Source organism: Papio anubis, chromosome 4 (assembly GCF_008728515.1).
Source record: "Papio anubis isolate 15944 chromosome 4, Panubis1.0, whole genome shotgun sequence".
NCBI lineage: Eukaryota > Metazoa > Chordata > Mammalia > Primates > Cercopithecidae > Papio > Papio anubis.
The window spans coordinates 24,633,638-24,648,578 of record NC_044979.1 but is presented as its reverse complement, the minus strand read 5'-3'; the positions used below and the strand labels follow the sequence as shown (position 1 = coordinate 24,648,578).

At 37.4% G+C, this 14,941-nt stretch overlaps 1 protein-coding gene across 5 annotated transcripts in view; it reads left to right on the top strand.

Moving 5' to 3' along the window:
• The window catches only part of EXOC4 (exocyst complex component 4), an 818,008-nt gene that overhangs the window by 659,406 nt on the left and 143,661 nt on the right, over positions 1-14,941 (top strand). For all 5 annotated transcript variants that reach the window (XM_017957173.2, XM_021935349.2, XM_017957174.2 and 2 more), the window contains one exon: positions 3,346-3,501. In XM_017957173.2, coding sequence (XP_017812662.2) covers positions 3,346-3,501 — 156 coding nt within the window. The remainder of the gene's footprint in view (positions 1-3,345; positions 3,502-14,941) is intronic.

Below are 14,941 nucleotides of genomic sequence, written 5' to 3'. Positions count from 1 at the left end.
TTCTTGTTTCTAACTTGTAGAAATTCTGGATTAAAAAATTATAACTTTAAAAGCATTTTAAATATGTAACCAAACTCAAACAGATGAAAGAGAATTCTCCAGATGCCATGAATGAAAGAGGAATTAAAAGCCAGAAACAGACAAATGTGGAAGTTGAGTGGGCTACAAAGGTTTCAGGACCACATTTAGAGGTCAAATAGAGGCTAGCATCTTGACATCTTCCAGGCAACGAGGGAGCTTTATCTGTGCAGAAGTTATGCAAATAACTGTTTCATTCGTATTTCTTAGTTCATTCATGAATGGAACCAAGAAAACTTGGGACTTAAGAAGGAGCTACCCAACCTAGAGTAGAAAAGTAGCCCCTAAAAGAAATCAGAATCCCACACTTCATGTGATATGTGCGAGTAAGAACCTCAATCTGTACTACCTACATAGGGAGAAAAAGCCTTAAGCCAAAAGTAAAAAATTAAAAAAGGCAAAAAAAATTAAAACCCTGTTTGGAACCAGTGAAACTCAAAGGACCCAGAAGAGGCAAATGCAGACTACCTCACAGTGGTATCTTGAAAATTCAGGGCAAATGCAAGAGTCCTACAGAGGATAAGTCCCACTGAAGTAGAGCTTCCAGACGAAAGTAGCAGACCACATGAGGAAATGCAGCATCATTAGAAAAGAAGGCAAATGCAACAAACAGGACACTTGACATCTATAAGAACTACCAAAGAATATAAAGCCACTTTGTAAAAGGAACTTAAAAATTGTTGTTTTCTAAAACATTCAAGGAGATAAAGAAAAGGGCAGTTTCCATGATACAAGAACAGGGCAGTTTGGGAGGGAAAAGCCAGTAGATTTGTAAAAGAGGCAAATAGAAAATCTAGAAATGAAAAATATAATAACTAAAAATTTTTCAAAAAGCGGTAGATGGGTTAAGTCATAAAGTAGACCTTGGAGAGAGATTTCATGAATGAGAGGTGAGGCAGGGAAGTCAATTAGTGCAGGCTGCTCCTTTGATGAATGCCTTTGAAGGAGAGGGAGCAGATTTGTTAGAGAGGAATGCAGAGAAGAGATTCATTCATCCATTCATTTTTAAAATAACAGAGGATTAGGGACTATATAATGGAAAGAGTAAAAATACAGGAAAAAGGGGAGATAGGTCGGGGAAAAAAGATCCCCAAGAGCCTAAGTAGAGGAATTACTGGAAATGAATGAGGGTGAAACAGATTTGAATATATCTTTGTTTGGGATAGGAGGTCAAATATTTGAAAGTATGTAAGTAGATCCCTTCCTTTCTCTGTCAGATAAGAAGGATATGGGGGATAAGCAATGAGCAGATACAGAAAGGGCAAATGTTTTTTAAAGAAATAGCTCCTAAGATAAATGGGGAGATGAGCCTGATCAGAGACAGGTATAAAGAAGTCAGAGAACATTGAGGGTACACCTGCAACAGGTGGTACCACGCTATAAGATTGCACCTAGCAGTGCGAGTATAAGATGGTAAAAGTTAAATTGTTGGATTAGTCCATAAATATTGCAGAAAAGATGCAAGGAAATAACAAAAGAGGGAATAGAAAATAGCAGTAAGAAAGTAATTTGAGAGATTGGAGGGAAGAAGTTTCTGTAATCCAATTTTTGTGTCTCTGACCATGGTTACTACGAGAAAACGTTTGCTTATAGTGAATTAAAAGAATTCTAGAATCTGTTTTCCTCCTGCCTCACCTAATTTCCCATGCAAGTGTGCCTTGAGCTCAAAACTTTAGAATAAGAGAGCAAATAAAGAGCTGTCTTATTTATTCCAGTTATTTTAAAAGAACCAGGGTAATATTGCTCCCTACAACAGTGTTCCCCAACCTTTTTGTCACCACGGACTGGGGTGGGGTTTGGGGGGAGAAAAGGGGATGGGATGGTTTCGAGATGTAACTGTTCCACCTCAGATGATAAGACATTAGTTTCTCGTAAGGAGCATGTGATCTAGATCCCTCGCATGTGCAGTTCACAATAGAATTTGCACTCCTATGAGACTCTGATGCCTCTGCTGATCTGGCGGGAGGGGAGCTTAGGTAGTAATGCTCACTGGCCTGCTGCTTACCTCCTGCTGTGCCGCCCAGGTCTTAACAGGCCACGGACCAGGACCAGTCCGTGCCCCAGGGCTTAGGGACCCCTGCCCTACAACACGAAACTATGTTAACTTAAGTCAATCTGTCATGAATCAAGGTTTGTAGGCTTCAGCTTTTTGTTTTTGTTTTTGTATTGTAGAGAGGGTCAATCTATGTTGCCCAGGCCAGTCTTGAACTGCTGGCCTCAAGCAGTCCTCCTGCCTCAGCCTGCCAGAGTGCTGCAGTCATAGATGTGAGCCACTGCATCTGGCCCAGGCTCCACCTTCTTTTGTCTACAAACATTAATTGTCTGTTGGGTCAAGGAGGTATCATACATACATGCCATATATATTGTGTATTTGGAAGTGCAGAATGTCCCCCAGTACCAAAAGAGATTCCTGCCTATGATGAGGGCAATCTCCTGGAGTCTTGGTCAGTCTCAGAGACTCTGTCACTTCTGTCACCTAGTATTGCTGACGAGGATATTTAGATCATTAAAATTAGTTATAGTGACAAATGTTGAACAGAAAGAAAAGCTTTTTAATTAAATTGAACTTGAACATTTAAGATGAATTTACAGGTAACATTCTGGTAAGAGCAGTGTTAATAGCTAACCCCTGGGCCCTATTAAAAGACTTGAAGCCTGTCAGCTCTAGGTCACTAGTCAGAGCCCGCTGGAGATGGCAGCAATCAAAGGCTTTTTCTGCCTGACATCTGGGGCTCAGGGTTTCTTAATGATGGTAGATTGGCTGTGAAGAGAGGGGCGTCCATAATTCAAACAATACCCTCAACTAGAACTAATTGATAACTTAAACCAAGAAGTCAGAGTACAACCTTTTGTAACACTTCTGTCACCTTTCAGGTACTAGTTATGTTGTCACTTAATAGCATTGTTTAACATGGTTATCCCACTTTTTATTCAAAGATCCCACTTTTTCTTAAAAGATTCCCCCAAAACGTACCATATGCTTTTATTTATCCTAAGGGATCAAATACAGTAAGAGGACCTAGTTAGTGTTTTCAACCGTCACAATTACTCAAGAACTAAGAAACTAAGAATGAAATCTAGAAATGCTGTTTCCCAGTAATGTGACCTATTAATGGGTATCACGGACTCCCATAGAGTCCATAGATAATGGATTATGTTCAAAAGAGAGATGAGTGTGATCTCTTTTTTGCAGCAAAGGTAGATGGAAATACTAACTGAATGCCAGGCATCATGCTACAGTGTCTCTTTTCTATTGGCTGTGTTTAGGGGTATTGTCCAGTCAGAAGAAAAACTTGTTATCAGTGCATCCTGGGCAAAAGATGATGATATCAGCAGACTCTTGAAATCTCTACCAAACTGGATGAATATGGCTCAACCCAAACAGCTGAGGCCAAAAAGAGAGGAGGAAGAAGATTTCATAAGGTAAAGGGTCCATTTTCTAAGTTGTATTAAACATGGGGAGGAAGCACATCTGTTTAACCAATTTTTTCTTACATGAGATTTTGGCCAATTCTAAAAATCAAACAGCAATTACTTGAACTTAGTAAAATCTGTTTTCCTCCTGCCTCACCTCATTTCCCATGCAAGTGTGCCTTGAGCTCAAAACTTCAGAAGGAAAAACATTAATGTGAGTCAAATTTGGAACATTGCTAAATTGGGTTAAAATATCTCTTAATTTATAGGTTCTTCTTTCCTCTTAGAGAAAAAATAGAATTCATTCATTCATTCATTCAGCAAAGCTGTTTATCGCCCCCATATGGGCCATACCCTTTCAAACATGAAAGTAAGATAAATTTGTGTCCATACAGAATATGTTATGATTGTTCTTAACATGTTCTTCAGTCCATAAAACTGTTTGTTGGGCTTCCTGGAAAACACAAATGTGCTTCCTGTGTGTGTGTTCACGTACTTTGTATCATCTGTGATTGTTTTCTGTGTTTTAACAAAAGTAGAGTCTTTCTTTTAACTTCGTCACTCAACATTTGCCTTTGTTCAATTTAAATTATTTACTTAGCCATGAAAATGTGGCCTCATTTGATGAAGCTACTCATTTCCATATGGCTGGCTTGCCACAGTGAAACATTTTCACCTCTGTCACTTTAGAGCTGTGTAAAGTAGAAAAACAATGGTGGTAATACTTTGTCACATCAAAGTTAGGTTTAATATTATTTTCTTTTGCCTAAGTGAATTGAATAAGTGGTAAAAATAAAATAAAAGCATTTTAAGGAAACAAAGACTAGAAGAGGAATAAAAGGAGTAATGGCCCATGTTTAATTCATCACAGAACTGTGTTCTTGTCTTTCTCTCTCTCTCAAACTGTGCAACTGTAGACAAATCTTTACTGCTCACAAAGTTAACCTATAATCATACACTGTAGTGTCATATTTTTACCAACTTTTTAATATGAAAATTTTCTATAGCGTCATGTTAAACTTTTTCAAAACCATGATATGTAAAAGTGCATGTGTAATTTAACCTAAATTCTTCCTGTTTATGTTTTTCTTCCTTATTTTTCACAGTATCTGAAAGAAACTTGTTAGCTAGTTAATTATATAAGAAAACTCTCTCTCTCACCACCTTCATTTTTTGAAGGAACAATTTTAGGTTTACAGAAAAACTTGGACAAAAAGTACAGAGTTGCCATAGATCCCCTTACACCTCCACCAACCATTCCCTCTGTTTTTAACATCTTGCATTCATGTGGTATATTTCTTATAATTGATGAGCTAATACTGATACAATATTAATGACTAAAGTCTGTAGTTTACATTAAGGATCATTCTTCATATTCTAAATATATGTGTTTTGACACATGTATAAGGAATACATCCACCATTGTAGTATTATGCAGAATAATAATTTTGCTGCCCTAAAAACTTCCTGTGTTCTCCTATTCATCCCTCCCTCCCTCGACACCCTGAACCCCTGGCAACCACTGATCTTTTTATTACCTCCATAGTTTCGTCTTTTGCAGAACGTTATACAGTTGAAATCATACAGCATGTTTCCTCTTGAGAATGACTCCTTTTGCTTAGCAATATGCATTTAAGTTTCCTCCATGTTTTTTTGTGGTATTATTGCTCATTTCTTTTTATCTCTGAATTATGTTCCATTTCATAGATGTACTACTTTATTCACTCATCTATTGAAGGATATCTTGCTTTCAAGTTTTGGCAATTATGAACAAAGGTGCTATAAATAATTTGTGTACTGGTTTGTGTGTGGATGCCAGTTTTTAACTCATTTGAGTAAATACCAAAGAATGTGATTGCTGGATCATAAGGGTAAAGTATGTTTAGTTGTATAAGAAACTGCCAAAATGTATTCCGAAGTGGTTGTATCATTTGACATTCCTAACAGCAAGGAACAAGAGCTCCTGTTTCTCCACATCCTTGCCAACATTTGATGCTGTCAGTGTTTTGGATTTTAGCCATTCTTATGAACGTCTAGTGATATCTCATTGTATTAATTAGCAATTTCCTAATGACGTGATGTTGAACATCTTTTCATATGCTATTTGCTGTCTGTATATCTTTGGTGAAGTGTTTATTCAGATCTTTTGCCTACTTTTTAATTGGGTTATGGATATTCTTGTCCAGTTTTAAGAGTTATTTGTATATTTTGGTTAGCAGTTCTTTATCTGATAAGTATTTTGCAAAGATTTTCTCCCAGCCTGTGGTTTGCCTTTTCATTCTCTTCACGATGTCTTTTGCAGAGGAGAACTTTTAATTAAGTCCTACATATTTTTTTGTGAATTGTGCTTTTCTGTTTTCTCTTATTTTAATTATTTTATATGATCCCATTTTTCTTGTCTTTTACCGTATTAGTTATACTTCTTTTTTTACTCCTTGCATTCGTAGTATACATTTATAACTAATCCAAGTCTGCTTTCAATAACACTGTACCGCTACACACTACACTATACACTGCAAGTAAGAATTAGAAAGGTTTATTTTTACCTTCGTTTATTCCTTCCCTAATGCTCCTCCTTTCTCAGTGTAGATCCAGGTTTCTGATCTGTATCAATTTTCTTCTCTCTGAAGAACTTCTTTTGACATTTCTTGCAAGACAGATCTACTGGCAGCAAATTCCTTCAGTTCTTATTTGTCTGAGAAAGTGTTTATTTTTTCTTCACTGAAAGGATAATTTCACTGGGTACAGAAATCTAGACTGATGTATTAGTCAAGGTTTTGCAAAGAAACAGACCTAATAGGATGGAGGAATGGATAGACAGATAGATTGATTGACTGATTATAGGAATTAGCTCATTAAATTATGAGGCCAAGAAGTTCCACCATCCACCATTTGCAAGCTGGAGAACAAGGAAAGTCAGTGGTGTAATTTATTCCAAGTCCAAAGACCTGAGAACAGGGGTGGAGGGTGGGGCTAGTGTAAGTCATGGAGTCTGAAGGCCTGAGAACCAGGAGCTTCAGTGTATGAGGACAAGAGAAAATGGATGTCCTGCTCTAGCATGCAGAGAAGGACTTCACCCATCTCCACCTTTCTGTTCTATCCAGGCCCTCAGTGGATTGGATGATACCCATCCATGTTGGTGGGGGAGGATCTTCTTTACTAAGTCTACTGATTAAAATGCTAATCTCTTCTAGAAACACGCTCACAGACACACCAGAAATGTTATACCAGTTATCTGAGCATCTCTTAGCCCAGTCAAGTTGACATATAAAATTAAACATCACAATTGATTGTTGTTGTTTTTTTGTTTTAACAATTAAATATTTCATTCCACTCTCTTCTTGCCTGCATGATTTCTGAAGAGAAATCTGATATAATTCTTGCCCTTGTTCCTCTGTAGGTTTTTTCTGCCTCTGGTTTCTTTAAAGATTTTTTTCGTCTTTGACTTTGTGTACTTTGAATATGATATGCCAAAGTGTGGAATTTATGGTGTATATCCTGCTTGGTGCTTTCTGAGCCTCCTGAATCTGTGGTTTGGTATCTCTAATTGATTTGGGGTAATTTTCAGTTACTCTTGCTTCAAATATTTCTTCTGTTCCTTTTTCTCTTTCTTCTCCTTCTGATATTCCCATTATGCATATGTTATACCTTTTTAAACTGTCTTATAGTTCTTGGATCACATGTTTTTTAACTGTCTCAGAGTTCTTAGATATTCTGTTGTTTTGTTCTTCTTTTCTCTTTCTGGCTCAGTTTTGAAGGTTTCTATTGACATTTCTTCAATGTCTCCAGTTCTTTCCTTGGCCATATCCAGTCTATTGCTGAGCCCATTGGAGGCATTCTTCATTTTTGTTACCCAGTGTTTTTTATTTCTAACATTTCCTCTTGATTCTTTCTTAGAGTTTTCATCTCTTCTTGCATTACCTGTAGTTTGCTTTTTATTGGATATCTATTTATTATATATACATACTTTTAATGAAGCATAATAAATATGTGAGAAGGTGCACATATCAAAGTCACAACTGTGCCAATTTTTACACTTTTCTCTTTTGTAACCAATACTCAGATCAAGAAATAGAAGATTAGCAATAAGAAATAGAACATAGCAACAAAGGGCCTTCTTGTCCTCCTTCCTTCCAGTTACTGCCTGCCTCTTGAAAAGTTACCCTAACTGACTCGTAACTACTAGACTAGTTTAATCTATTTTTGGACCTTATATAAATGGAATCATACAATTATATACGTTTTTATTTTTATGACTGTCTTCTTGTGTTCCACATTATGTGAGCAAGATTCATCCATATTGTTGTATATAGGTTCTCATTACTCCATAGTCTATATTGTATTTCATTATGTTACTACAACAAAGTTTTTAAACAATTTATATGTGTGTGTGTCTATATGTGTGTATGTATGTACATGTGATTGTGTATTCATACACACATCATTCTGATGGGCACTTGGAACTATTTCAGATAGTGCTGTTGTGAATATACTGGGGGTTTGTGATAACCATATATATGCATTTTGGTTGGGTATATCCTAGGAGTAGAATTTCTGGGTAATAGAGTATGCATATGTTGAGTTTTAGTATACACTGCCAAATAATTTTCCAAAGTGGTAGTAAGAGTTTATACTTTTTTTTTCCTTTGAGACAGAGTTTCGCCCTTCGCCTAGGCTGGAGTGCAGTGGTGCAATCTCAGCCCACTGCAACTGCCGCCTTCTGGTTTCAAGAGATTCTCCTGCCTCAGCCTCCCAAGTAGCTGGGATTACAGGCGCCCACCACAATGCCCAGCTGATTTTTGTGTTTTTAGTAGAGTCGGTTTCACCGTATTGGCCAGGCTTATCTCGAACTCTTGACCTTGTGATCTGCCCACCTCGGCTTCCCTTATAGTGTTGTATGAGAGTTCTAGTTGCCCCATATCTCACCAGCACTTAATTTTTTATTTTAGCCAGCCCAGTAGGTTTGTAAGGGTATCTCGTTGTCGTTTAATATGCATTTATCTCTTGAACAATGAACTTGAATACTTTTTTATGTGCACTTACATATTTATTGGCCATTGAATATCCTCTTTGGTAACATATTTGTTCAAATCTATTGCCCATTTTAATTAGCTTGCCTGTCTTTAGTGACTTTTAAGAGTTCTTTGCATATCTGGATGTAACATATTTGAGATAGATAGATAGATCGACCGACCAACAGATCTTCTCCCACTGTACAGGTTGCCGTTTTTACTCTCTTAATGGTGTCTTTTACTAAACAGACTTTTTAAAGTTTTAATAAATTGAATTTGTTATTATTTATGGACAGGACATTTTGAATCCTATTTAAGAAACCTGTGATATACCAAAGTCACAGAGATGTTTTCTTCTAAAACTTTTATTGTGCTGAACGTATTTTCCCCCTGCATCTGATATGAATGATAAGCTCTTACATTTTTATTTCCTCTGCCTGTTCTGTTCCCTTCATTTGCAGCATGTTGTCATGACTATAATGTAGAGAGTAACTTGAGGGGTTTTTTTCTATCAAGACAGGTAAAGAATGATTGAGAGATCGTTAGAGCCCTGAGTAGAAATAATTAAACTGACCTTAGGACAGAGGTCAAGCCACAAGGCTCCACTCTTTCACAGTATTGCCATAATATTTTCCCACTGCCAGATTTTGAAGACACCTGGGTGAACATGTCCCCACTCGTTCTCTGTAAGCATACTCACCTAACTACAGCTGTCAACCTTAATAGTTGCACTACAAGCAGTTTCTGGAAGAAAAAAATATTTTTCCCAACTTTGCAGATTATTTTAAATGACTAAATATCTTCTTCTTCTTGTCCCTCAGCCTATTTTTGTGTAACTCCTTAATTGTATTCGATGCGTAGCAATGGGATTTTCCGTCAGTCTTATTAGGTATCTTCAGTAGTTTAAATTGAAGGGAATGCTTTCTAGCCTCATTCCAGAAGAGAGAATACTGATCCAAAGAAATGAGCTTTTACCACCTCATGCTTCTGATTTAGAAAAGCTAGAATCAAGGTCCTGGCTTTCTTTATTCTCGTTTTGCTCACTGAGTTATATCACTTTCCATCTTAAATTTGAAGGCAAAACAAATTAAATGTATATTTTTTAATGCGTGAAGTAAAATGTAATCTTAAGTGTATAACTAAATGTAATGTTATATCTCATTATATACCATCCCAGATCAAAATATACAATTTTTCTAGTATCCCCAAAAGTCCTGCTCTCAGAGTAACCACTAGTCTGACTTTCATCACCATAGTTTAGATTTACTTGTCTTTTAATTTTATATAAATTTAATCATAGCATCTGATTTATTTTGTTCAACATTATGCCTAAAGGATTTATCCATGTTTTTGCTTATAGACATGGCTTGAAAAACAAACTATATTTGCCTTAACAAAAGAAAAGTAATTTTTAGGTCTATTTGTTATATGAGTGACTCTTTCCTTTTAACCTGTCACATTCTCTATCCCAATTAGAAGTTTAAAGCAAAGGTAAGTAGAAGAGGACACTCTTCATTGGTATTCCAATGCGGTAGACTTGACAGAGTGCCTTGATTTAGCACTTTAGAGTACCATAGAATATGGCATGAGCCAAAAAGACTGAAAAGTCACAATTTCCCCCTGTAATTAGTTTTTAAAGCTCAGAGGGTTGCTTGGCACATAGATGAATATAGAATCCAGTGCCCTTTGCATTGAATAAAGGTTATGTTCCCTTCATTACTAAATGAGGCTCTTTTCTATTCTTGTTTTTTAACTAAAAAATAAAATGTATTATTTCCAGGCTTAACTTTGAATAGAGGGAAGAAAAATAGGTCAAGCAAGGGCTTTCATAGAAAAATGAAAAATAGCAAATATCCTTTTATTCCCAAAGAAGCTGAAAGCAGGCTTTCTAGCCCATTGTCTTTGCACCTGCCATATATATGTATATATTTATCCTTTTGAGATCAATGAGTATCTGCTGGTAAAAGCCATTCCTGCTTTCTGGAGATGTAATTAACAGAAGGGATAAGGTGTTGGGGGAAGCAAAGGGGACAGGGAAGGAGCTAGGGAGACCATGTGTATTAGAAAAACAGCAGCCGCCCCATCACCCCAAAATTGTTACCCCCATTTCATTCATACCCTGAATGAAAGAAGAAGAATCAGTTCTCTAGAGCCGGGTTTGAAAATCCTTAAGTGGATAGGTGTGATTGGCAGGACCTGGAGCAGAATTTTCAGGTGCTAAAGGTCAAGCAATATATAAAACCTACAGATTAGTCTTGAAAGATGCACAATAAATAATTAAGATTGTGCATGTAATCCCAGCACTTTGGAAGGCTGAGGTGGGTGGATCACGAGGTCAGGAGTTCGAGACCAGCCTGACCAACATGGTGAAACCCCGTCTCTACTAAAATAGAAACAAAATTAGCCGGGAGTAGTGGCACATGCCTGTAGTCCCAGCTACTCAGGAGGCTGAGGCAAGAGAATTGCTTGAACTCAGGAGACGGAAGTTGCAGTGAGCTGAGATTGGGCCACTGCACTCCAGCCTATGTGACAGAGCGAGACTCCATCTCAAAAAAAAGAATTAAGATTGTTCAGTTGATTCCAGCAGTCACAGCAATAAGAGTTGTCAGTGCCTGGCACTGTACAGCAGCAGTACAAAGTTTCAGGAATTTCAGTTTCCTCAACATATGAGGAAATTGAGGTGCAGAAGAAGTAAATGACTTCCCCAAAAACACAGCCACTAAGTGACAGAGCTAGAATTTGACTCTAGGTAATCTGACTTCCAGAGCCACCACACTATGACTGACCAGCCTAAAAATGGATCAGGAATTTGCGGATTTTGACATTTGAATTATTCCTTCCTTTTCACTGATCATCACAATCTTGACTGATATTTGATTCATTTTATGCTAATGTCAGAGACATTTATCATATAAGCATTTTGACTCTAGATTTTGTTTTCTATGGTATTCATTATATTATACCTAATGTATTATATTGTTACCGAATGTGTTACAATGTATTATATTGTTATAGGTTCTCTCCCTTCCAATAACAGGTTGTTAAACAGAACGTCCAGCTGTATTTGGAGGAAAAACAATACATTGAATCTAGGTGCTTTAAAACTGCTTGTCTTATTTTCCTCTGAGTTATATGTCTGACTAATCAATGCAAAGAAAAAATAATAATCATTGTTGAAAAGAAGATGGGGGAATGAAATATTAAAATGATATAAAATAAATTATATAGGTTTTGGATGGAGGGTGATGCAGTCCTGAATAGGGAAGAGAGACTAAAGGACATTTTGTAGCTATTTGTAGTTATTGAGTTATTCAGAAAACAACTTTTCTGTTTTGTCTGGAGAATCAGATGAGTGGTATGTTTATTATGACTACCTTTTGGGGTTTTATGAAATTAGGAAGTCAACATGATTAACAGCAAAATATTCATTTCCAGCAAGCAAGATGGTTGATCTTAAGTTATTATTTGACGTGAGTCATATGTTAAGTGTTCAGTGAAAAAGGAATAAAAGCAGAAAGCAGGTTTGCACTTTTACTTTTCTTCTGTGGAATCCTCTTAGTATAGGTCCTCATACCATAGGTCCTCAGTAAATGTTGAATGAATGAGAAGGATCAGCTAGTCCTCAAATGAAAGGAATAAAATGTAAAAACAAAAAAACAAAAAAAATGAGGAGGCCTCAGGCTTCAGTGAACTCTCTAAAAGTTACATGCGTAGTAAGAAATTCCCTTTGGAAAGTCACTGGCCTACATTCTGGTCCTCAGCACCATCATTAACTAGCTTGTTTTGTTTTTGTCCTTAGTAGTTCTTTATACCTCTTCAATTTTTTCATCCAATTCGGATTACACAATTCTAAGAGAAGCAGAACTCTAGCAGGGCTAGGAATGTGTTTAGATGAGGAAATTATATGAATAAAGTAGAGCACAAATGATTCTCAGAAAAGTTCCTGTTGGAAATTTGAAAGGTTCTCAACGTAATATAAGCCACAGCTGTTCAAAGGTTCCAGCTAACTATAACTACCAAAGAATCTTTAGATAAGTTTGAAGGAGTAAATGAAAGGAGTGAAGCAGGAAAAAAAAGACTTTAGCTGTCTTGAACAAAATGTTCATATTTATGTTCATAAATTGGAGACATTTATTTCATTATATCTGGACGCTTAATATAACTTTTAAAATATAATTATAAAAGGAAAGACAAATCAGAAAACATGAATATATTAAATAAGTGCAAGAGTAGAAAATGCTTTACTAAAATATTTTCTTTGCCGCAGTTAAATGAGGTGAAGGTCGTAGATGGATATAGGATGCTGCCAGGCAAGTCTGGATGAGAAGCTGACTTAAATCTCAAAACTAAACAAAAAAGACAGGTCATTAACTGGAGACTCAGCTGCAAACATATCAATTAATGTGCAAGATGATTGAATTAGGCATTCTGTTATTATATGAAAATGATACCATTCTTGTTAGCATAAGATTGGCAGTAAATGGAAAAAAACAAAATGTAAAATCTCCCCTACACATCACATTAATGCCAGTGTATTTGGACAATTATTTGAGAATTATAATTATCTGTTAGTATCATTAAAGTGTTACTAATTTATTTTCTACATTTCATTTTTTATTTAATTTTTTTCCATTAAAGTGGACATTTAATTCCATTCCTCTTTCATTTGAGGCTTAATAAAAGAAAAAAAATGCAATTCTCCCAAGGTAGTCCCACTTAGCCCTTGAGAAAGACAGGCTGGCAGTGGTCACCTGTGCCGTTGTGGTGGTGGGCAGGATGCCTGTGGTCAAGCTTGGGTAGGTTGCAGGCAGAAGTGTTCCCAAGACAAGGGCAAGTGGTGAGACAGTCTAGAAGCACTACCAAAAGCCCGTGCCTGCTGTAGGCTTTGCCCCACTCTGTCTCTGCTGATGCCTGTTCTCTGCTGCAAGCTGAAATTCCCTGCCAGGGGGTGAAGGACCATTTACCTCCTTACATCTGTCGTTCTCTCCTTGTTGAATTGTTTCCACTTCCTAGTCCACCATCCTCTTTCATACTCACCTTTGCCATCAAGATTCAGCTCCGGTATCAACTCCTCCAGCATCTCCTCCCAGAAACCCTCCTCCTGCTCCACATTCCACCCTGCTCCCCTCACTCACAGTCTGTGGGTGAGTCAAACAAGTAAGCAGACTCTTAGTAGTGTGGTGAGTACTACTGCTGGAGGGAAGAATATGGATAAACCTACACAGAAGAGGCCAGAGAACTAAAAAGCATACTATAACTACATTAGAAAGACAAAGGGGATGGAATTGGAGCTCAGGGAAGGTGGTCCTCACCCATCCATCAAGCAAGAGGTCAGAACACAATGTCTAAAATTAACATCAACAAGTAGCCGTTTCAACAGATTCTTCAGAGAGATGGCGAAAGTCACTGAAAGAATTTTAGAAAGAGCAGTACCTTTTTTTTCTTTTTTTTTTTTTTGAGAAAGCGTCTCCATCTGTCGCTTAGGCTGGAGTGCATTGGCGCGATCTTGGCTCACTGCAACCTTCGCCTCCCGGGTTCAAGCGATTCTTCTGCCTCAGTCTCCCAAGTCACTGGGACTACAGGCACTCACCACCATGCCCGGCTAAGTTTTGTATTTTTAGTAGTGATGGGGTTTCACCATATTGACCAGGCTGATCTTGAACTCCTGACCTCGTGATCCATCCGCCTCGGCCTGCCAACATGCTGGGATTGTAGGTGTGAGCCACCACGCCTGGTTAACAGTAGTACCTTTTTAAACAGTTATATGTGGTTGTTTCTGGGGCACAAGACTGAGACTGGGGAGTGGTAGGACAGTGGGGTCACTACTGATTCATGTAGGTTATTTAACCATGGGTAATTATTCCTTTGGTTTAGAATTGTTGTTTGCTTTAAAAATAATTCTCCACATATCCTCAAACCCTGTGACTGCTCTGATAGTTCCCTGCTGCTCCCAAATACATTGTTGTTCTAACACTTCTATCCCAGAGAAAAAAATGGATCATCTTAAGCCATTTTCACTTTTTTGCCAATTTTACACAAAGCATTTACTCTTCTGTGTAGTATCTGTTTTGTTTTGTTTTTTTTTCTTTCCAACTTTTATTTTAGATTCAGGGATATGTATGCAGGTTTGTTACATGGGTAAATTGCGTGTCATGGGGATTTAGTGTACAGAATATTTTATCACCCAGTTAAGAAATATAGTACCCTATGGGTAGTGTTTTGATTCTAACCCTCCTTCTACCCTTCTTCACCTTCAAGTAGGCACATGTCTACTGCTCCCTTCTTTGTATCAGTGTGTATCTCATTTTGCCCCTGCCAAGGTTCACATCTTTCTCTTCCTTCCTCCTAAAACCCCCTTCCCTACTCATTCCTCATCCCTTCTCTTCTCTGTTCCAAGAGAAAAGAAACCTTACCTGATACTTCGTTTCTTTTGCCTG